Source organism: Mandrillus leucophaeus, unplaced genomic scaffold, assembly GCF_000951045.1.
Source record: "Mandrillus leucophaeus isolate KB7577 unplaced genomic scaffold, Mleu.le_1.0 Scaffold313, whole genome shotgun sequence".
In the NCBI taxonomy this organism is placed as follows: Eukaryota; Metazoa; Chordata; class Mammalia; order Primates; family Cercopithecidae; genus Mandrillus; species Mandrillus leucophaeus.
Window position 1 is genome coordinate 1,323,905 of NW_012103288.1, and position 7,770 is coordinate 1,331,674.

General features: G+C 45.1%; 1 protein-coding gene and 1 pseudogene across 2 annotated transcripts; both read right to left on the reverse strand.

Annotated features, from left to right (window-relative positions):
- Window positions 1–1,851: 1,851 nt before the first annotated feature.
- LOC105544929 (testis-specific H1 histone) lies at window positions 1,852–3,084 on the reverse strand. The gene has a single exon (XM_011987643.1). The coding sequence runs from the start codon at window positions 2,837–2,839 to the stop codon at window positions 1,874–1,876; it is 966 nt and encodes a 321-aa protein (XP_011843033.1). The 5' UTR covers window positions 2,840–3,084; the 3' UTR covers window positions 1,852–1,873.
- A 20-nt stretch (window positions 3,085–3,104) lies between these two features.
- Window positions 3,105–3,585, reverse strand: LOC105544931 (annotated as a pseudogene). Its single transcript, XR_001006841.1, has one exon. The product of XR_001006841.1 is annotated as a 40S ribosomal protein S25 pseudogene (transcript).
- Window positions 3,586–7,770: the final 4,185 nt, after the last annotated feature.

The following is a 7,770-nucleotide window of genomic DNA, read 5'->3' on the forward strand; positions in this document are numbered from 1 at the left end:
TGGTGGGGAGGTGCCCAAACCACAGTGCTAATGATATTACAATTAACTCTGGGTCGTGTTCAGGACATTTAGTTGATTTATTGTGCCTGTGCCTAAGTTGGGACAGTCCCTTCTGAGCAGACATCCTGGTATAAGAGGAAATTCTTAACCACATTTCCATCTGCTAGTTACACCGTAGGGACAATACAGGTGCAGTCCCATGGGCGCCGTCTCTCTCCCAAGACCCTCCCTCTCTATCTACCTAGCCAGCCTCTAATTGCCTCCTCTCTCACTGGTTCTTTAGGTAAAAACATCCTAAGACTAGAAAGGGCGTAATACATCTGGCTATCATCAGGGCACTTGATTAACTTTATTCTAATTGTGTTCAGTAGACAATGTTTGATTTTCTCATTGCCTCTTTTCAGAGGCCTTCTTCCACTCACATTCATGTGCATAATAAACTTAATTACAACATGGGGAAATATCAAGTTCCGATCATCTATAGATGAAATAACGCTACAAGAATTCTGCAGTTACTAGGCTTTGCATAGGCTTAAAGCAGTGATTCTCAAGGGTGTGAAAGGGTAAATATTAGCATCACTTAAGGGTAGTTTTTTTTGTTTGTTTGTTTGTTTTGTCTGTTTTAAATACACATACCCTGTTGCCCATTGTAGGACATATCATACTCTCCTAAGGAAAAGCTTGGTCAGGTATACCTGGAGAAAGCTCCCAGGAGGTTCTAATACTTTCCCACTGCCACTCTTACCTCTTTAAGAATAAAAAGCACTTCCCAGCCACTTCCATGTCCCCATTCCTTTGACTTCGGCTGAAAACAGCTACTCCTTTCCTTGAATCAGCTACTTTGACGTTTTACTTCCCTAGGAATCATTTCTGTGTCCTGTCAGCCTATGGCATGAGAACTACTCTTGCACTGTTCTTAATCCCTGCATTCAGAACTAAAATCATACATTTATTTCATACTTGTTACACAGTGCTCAATACATGCTGTTATTGTTAAGAAAAGCAGAAGACCTATTCATTATCTAGCCTTCTCCATCTCCTTGTATTTCTGCTATGCATTCTGTAAATCTTCATAATTTCCTCTTTAGGAGTTGGCACTTTCTCAGAAGATAATTTCCTTATTGCTGAATTTTGTCAAGCAAACCATTATGCCATGATGTTTAAGTCCCCTTTTCATTTTAATGACATTTAAATCACTTAGACATCATCTTAGCTCAATCCCAACATTTTACCGAGAAGGAAACCAAGACCACGAATGGTTAAGAAATGACTCAGCAAGGGTCAGACTAGCAGAACTTTGACTAGAATCCTGGTCTTAGTACATACTGGTCCAGTAGTTTTCTGCTGTAGCACATTACCACCCCGTCGGAAATTAATTATACACATATTTAACTCTCAGTGATGAGTACCTACCCTATGCCAGGCCCTATGCTGTATGCTTTCACACACTTATTTAACTGAGGATTAACCTAAGAATATTTTCTAAATTAAACTAGGTTATCAATTCAAGGCAAAAACTACAAACTCATTATAATCAATTTTGGGAGGACTTTGTCCTAAAAGGAATTTCAGGTAAGAACACTACGAATCAGTGGGGCCACTCAACTTAAAGACTGTCCACACTTTTCCCAATATGCCCTCCTCCCCAGAACTCAATTTGAATTTGCTAGAGTATCTAACAACTTCAACACTTGTTAAGCTGCTGGTTTTCCTCTGTTTTCTGTCCTTCTAAAAGATATTTCTCTGAGTTTTGCAGCAGGAACAGAATCTGTTAATTTACTCTCTTCGCTGCACGTTACCACCACCCACCCCTTCCCTTCCAGGTGCGGCAAAGAGGAAACAGACACAAGGTGGTCGAGAGGTCCATTTCATTTCAATGAGTGTGAGAGCCGCTCTTCTTGGGGCCTATGGGGGAAAGGCATTTGTCCGTGGTGGGAGTGAAGCTGCTCCCACAAGATGCACTCCCGACTGCATTCCGAAGACCTTCAGATTTAGGGAAGGTCTTTGTGGAAGTCTTTAGTGGAGTCTTCCCCTGCCCGCTAGATGTCCGGTCGGTTTTAGCCGGCGTTGGCTTCTGGATGGTCCGCTGTGCGGGCTTCTTAGGCTCCTGCTTCTCTTCCCTGGGTTTGGAGCTTCGCCTCTTGTCCTTCCCTGACCTCGGCCTGGTGTGTTCCTTCACGGCCCGTCCTCGCCTCTCGCCTGCCGCTGTCGCTCCCGCTTCCACCTTGGCTCTGGCACACGGCGGCTCCTTGGCTCTCGGCCTCGCCCTCCTTGTCCTCCTCGCCCTGGCATTGGCCTTGGCTTTCGCCCTCGCGTTCAGTCTCCACACTTCTCTGGCCTTCCTGGCCGCCTTGCGAAGGGGCTGGCGGCGCCTCCGTGAGCTCCGGTACGCGGCTGCGGTCCTCCGGCTAGCGCGCGCGCCCTCCTGTTGCCTCGCGCGCCCCGGCTTTCTCCTGGGCTTGGAAACCTTCCAGACCCTGAAGCAGCCGGCGGCGTCGCTGCCGCTGACCCGGAGGAGCGTGGCCTTGGCCTGCCCTCTGGGCGCTTCGTGGCGGCCGCTCTTCCTGCGCATTTCGTAGCCGGCGTTTCCGAGCTCCTTCCTGAGAGCTGCCAGAGTCAGCCCTTTGTGAGCGGTGATGGCCCGGAGCACCAACTGGGACACTTTGAGCACGGACCGCGGGCAGCGCCTCGATGGTCCCCCGACAGTTTTTCCCGCTGGCGGCTGAGTGACTGAGTGGCCTCGAGATTCGCCACTGGGCCCAGGCGCCTCAGCCATGGCCCCACTCCCGCCTCTGCGGGGCCACTGGCTTTGGGCCTCACCAGTCAAGGCCTGTTCCATAGCTGAGGTGGACGGGGCCACGTCACAAAGGCGGGCCTGGCAGAGATTTTCAGGTCCTAATTATGAGGCTGGCAGATCTCACCCAGGGAGGGGCCCTTTTCACTTATAATAACCAATCAAATGCCACTTCCTTCTAGGTCTAAACCAATCCAAGTCTTCAGCGCCTGTCCACCCCCAACAATCACCTATACAGTCTCCAGGGTTTTGTTCCCAAATCAGACTTACTTATCTTGATCTCCACCGCTTTCTTTTTATTTATTTATTTATTTAATGAAGTTTTATTTTTCCAAATGTACAGTTGGTTGGACCTATTCATGCATCTTCACCAGCAGCTGGAGCATGTCCACCTTTGGTATTTCCGGTGTAAATTACTTGAGCTCTGTGCTTTGAAACCAGTTTGATAAGTCCTTTACTAAGGAGCTCCTGAAGGGCTGCCCTGGCCAGGGAGCCTCGAATCTTCAGTCTCTCAGAGACCACAGCTGGGGTTGTAAGTTTATAGTTGGGAACTTCCTTACAGAGTTTGTCGTAGGTAGCTTTGTCAAACAAGACTAAGTTATTGAGCTTGTCCCGAACTTTGCCTTTGGACCACTTCTTCTTTTTGGCCTTGCCCCCGGATTTGTTCACTGGGTCTTTGTCTTTCTTGGCCGACTTTCCGGCGTCCTTCTTCTTGTCGTCCTTGGGCGGCATTGCGAAGCTCGGAGAGCAGCAGCGGACACCACAGGCTTGCTAAGATGTCGGACAAAAAGCTCCACCGCTTTCTTTAGTTGGCTATTTTGTGTGTGTATATGGTCCCTCACACCATCTACTCACAGTTCCTTAAGGTGAGAGAAGCTGCTCCCAACTATCCAAAACAAGCAACACACTGCCTGTAGAAAGCACACAGGGTAGTCCATGAAACACAACCCAGCCTAGAAACTACCACCTTTAATTCCACCAGTCAGGTATCTGAAGTTATGTCTCCCTAATTCTACACAGTGGATTCTGTGCAAGAGCATGAAGTAAAAGAAGGAACCAACTGTGTGGTCCCTCTAACCTAAACACTGATTCCCACACCTGGGAAATTTAGATGACGCATTCAATTGGACTGAAACAATCTAGATTTCACATCGCCTGAGGACACTGGTCTAATCCTTATTCTTTGAACATACTGTGTTTTTCTCCCTCTCATCCCCTCTCTTGGATTGCTCATCCTCTTTGTCTGCCCAGATAAGTCCTGCTCATCTTTCAAGGTACTGCTACCTTATCCTTCTTCACTGAAGACTCCCCAAACTCTTTCAAATGACTTCTTCCCTCTTAACTACCACAACCACAAAAATTCCTTCTGCAATCTTATATGGCTTTTTATTTTAAATTAACTTGGCATTAGAGGGTATAATGTGACACAATATTTTTTAAAAAGAAAAAAAACTTGGACTTGGAGCTGGAAGATATGGATGCATATCCTAGCTCTTTAGGAGCCATATGACATTAACAAATCCCTTAATAGCAGTGTGGCTGTGGGATGGATGTGCCGACCATCTGACTTCTTACCTAACATCACATTCCCTTTCTACCAACATCACAGAATTATTGCAAAGTTTCAGAAGAGGTAGATAAGCAAGGGCTACCTAAATATAAGGAATAAATTTACTTTACTTTGAATGTTTCTGTCTTGTCTTTCCAACTAAATAAAAATATCCCCAAGAGCTATAGGCTTTGAACTTCTATGCCCCATGCTGCACCTAACAATATGCTTCATTATACATAGCAGGCATTTAATTAAGCCTGCTTACATCATTCCTCTCTGGTGAGGAGAGTTTTTCTAGATTCAGAAAGAAACTTCCAGAAGATAGGAGAAAGGACCAGAGTGAATTTCAAAGGGTTGGAAATGAAGGGGGCCAAGTAAGGATTAGCTTCTCAAGGACCTATTTTGGATACAGTTTAGTTGGGAATAATTCAAAGAATTATTCTAAGAATACTTCAAATTGCCAAGCATATCATACTTTTCCAGAGGGCAATCACATACATTCAGCAGTCACAGGCTAGACAGTGACAGTTTCTTTTAAAAATCAAAACTCCAGGAAGTAGCTTAGACCAGTGCTTTTTTTTTTTTTTTCTTTTTTTTTTTTTTTGAGACAGAGTCTCACTCTGTCGCCCAGGCTGGCGTACAGTAGTGCAATCTCAATCAGGATCACTCCTGACCTCAAGTGATCCACCCGCCTTGGCCTCCCAAAGTGCTGGGATTACAGGTGTGAGCCACTGCATCCGGCCCGTATTTATTTATTTATTTATTTTTGGGTAGAGACGAGGTTTTGCCATGTTGGCCAGGCTGGTCTCGAACTCTTGGTCTCAAGCAATCCACCCACTTCAGCCTCACAAAGTGCTGGGATTATAGGCATGAACCACTGTGCCCAGTCAGACCAGTGCTTCTTAAACTTCAATGTGCATATTTAGTACCCTGGGATACTCATAAAGTACAGATTCCAATTCATAGGTCTGAAGATAGGGCTAGAGGTTTTACCTTCTAAGAAGCTTCCATATAGTTCCATCTGGTTAAAACATAGGTGTGTGTTGAGGGGCAGGGAGAGGGTGGTAGACAATGAGAAGGAAGTAGCAGGAGAAGGGACCGAAAAGGTAGGTAAGGGACGTTGTGAAGGACAACTAATGATAATGACAGAGCTGTAAGTGGTGACACAATAGCAAGTGGTAAAGTTTGGAATCAAACCTAAGTCTACTTAATCCTAAGGCCTAAGTTCTTAAGTACTGTGTTAGGTTTCCTTTTCTCTAGGGTTGACCCTCTCCCTATTATGTAACTCCACCATAGAGCAGGGGCTAGTTTATGTCCATAATCGCAGTTCAGAGCTGCTCAGATTCAAGAGTATCTAAAGGTACTCACTGTACCTTTTCCCATCTTTAAAATCAGGGCACAGTAATGTGACCCTGAGGATTTACACGGCAGGGGACTACTGCATCAGCACAGGGACAGTGCACTCAGGAAGGATTGCCAGATGGAAAGGCAGGACCACATTGAGCAGGATTTCTCCCATTTGTATAGTCTCTTGGTCTAGCTACCCTTCCTGGTTGCAGAGACCAGTGGCCACAGGATGGGGCAAACACCAGATAAAAAAGAGGCAAAACTGTTTGCTTTGAGAATAAGGAAAAAAATGAGTGAAGTCAGACCCTTAAAGTCAGCTGATCCAGATAAAAATAGACTTGACTGTACATAATGGTATAATCATGAAAGACAAGAACAAAATCAACCAACCATGTTTATTGATGCCCCTGTGATCAGAAGGGAGGTCAAGTAGAAACCTTTGGGAGAAGCCAAAATCAAAGGAAAACAAATAAATGAAAAAAAATCAAAAACATCAACAGCAAAAAAGCAAACATTTTCATTTATACATATAAAAACATTCATTTTTGTATAGATCTCTGTATATATATGCTGTAAGCAGTAGAGGAAGACTTTTTTTTTTAAATAAGAGCAGGAAACAAATGTCCCACTTGCCACTCAGCTGGCTCAGAGGGCAAGAAAGCTAGCTGACAGATATTTTCCAAATCACCAATCCCTTAAGAGTTCTTTTCTTCCTCTTTGGAAGAAATCTACTTACTAACTCTCTTCTTCTGACATCCCAAAAGGAAAAGATGCTTCAGAAAAGTGATCTCTTTAGGAAAAAGTCAGTAAAAACCAGCACCACACCACTAATCCAGAGATACCAACTCCAGCTCCACAAAGGCAAGCCTGAAGTATTTCTTTGAATTTTAATGGTCTAAGATTATAATTCAGAAGTTATCACTTAAAGAGGATGGCATCAACCTTTTGTGAGAAACAGCAATAGCTCTTAATTTAATGAAGCTTTGTGGGTCAGGGGTGAGAGGGTTGTAGGGAGGAAGAAGGATACTTGGGAATGATGTCTCACCTATATTCTTCTGCTTTGAGTTCCAGAGCAAAATAGTTTTTGTTCTTGGAGGTCTCTAGAGGAACTTGGTTGATTTAAAGAGTAAGCAACATTTAAATGCTAAATTGCAGTAACATCAGAGGTTTCATTAATCTCACTCCCTCATACAGAGTTATACTGATTTAATTTCACCAAGGATAACTCCATGCCAGAGCATAGCAGAATTCAGTAGTATACTGATCTAACGTCAGTCTATCTCACTGCCCCTCCCTGGATCCACAGGCCTGGGATTCCAAGGTCCTGAGTCTTTCTGACTCAATTATCTTTTATAAGGAATCTTTTATTTTATCCTACTCCAGGGGATTGCTAGCAAAGAACCAGCACACCTTTCCCTTCCCACCAGCCAACTGATGGTCAATATGTGGGTGAAAGCCCTATAGACTCTCCCTGCTGTACACCAAGGAAGTACAAGCAACTAATCTGTGTCCTCTCTCTCCTCACCAGCAATGAGATGGCCCCTCAGAGGCAAAGCCTGTTGCCTCTTACCCTAGGACAGGCAAGTGTGGCAGTGGCAGATTTGGCAGAGAACCCTATCAACAGCACAGGGAAGCTAATGCTCTGGTCAGAAACCCAGGAGTGGGGAACCCCAGGAACCAAAGAGTGAGTAGAGAACCAAGAAAATGAGGGGGCCGGAGAAAGGGCACATTAAAGTTAGTGTATGGAGTCCTTATCTCACCCCTAGTTGTACATGCTAAGATTGATGAGAATCAGGGCTGGGCGCAGTGGCTCACGCCTGTAACCGCAGGACTTTGGGAGGCTGAGGCAGGCGGATCACGAGGCCAGGAGATCGAGACCATCCTGGCCAATATGGTGAAACCCTGTCTCTACTAAAACACAGAAAATTAGCCAGGTGTGGTGGCACAGGCCTGTAGTCCTGGTTACTCAGGAGGCTGAGGCAGGGGAATCGTTTGAACCCAGGAGGTGGAGGTTGCAATGAGTCGAGATCACGCCACTATACTCCAGCCTGGTGACAGTGAGACTTTGTCTCAAAAA

Bases quoted from the DNA above. Each gene is read 5' to 3' on its own strand.
- LOC105544929 (XM_011987643.1), bottom strand. From the start codon at position 2,839: ATGGAACAGGCCTTGACTGGTGAGGCCCAAAGCCAGTGGCCCCGCAGA.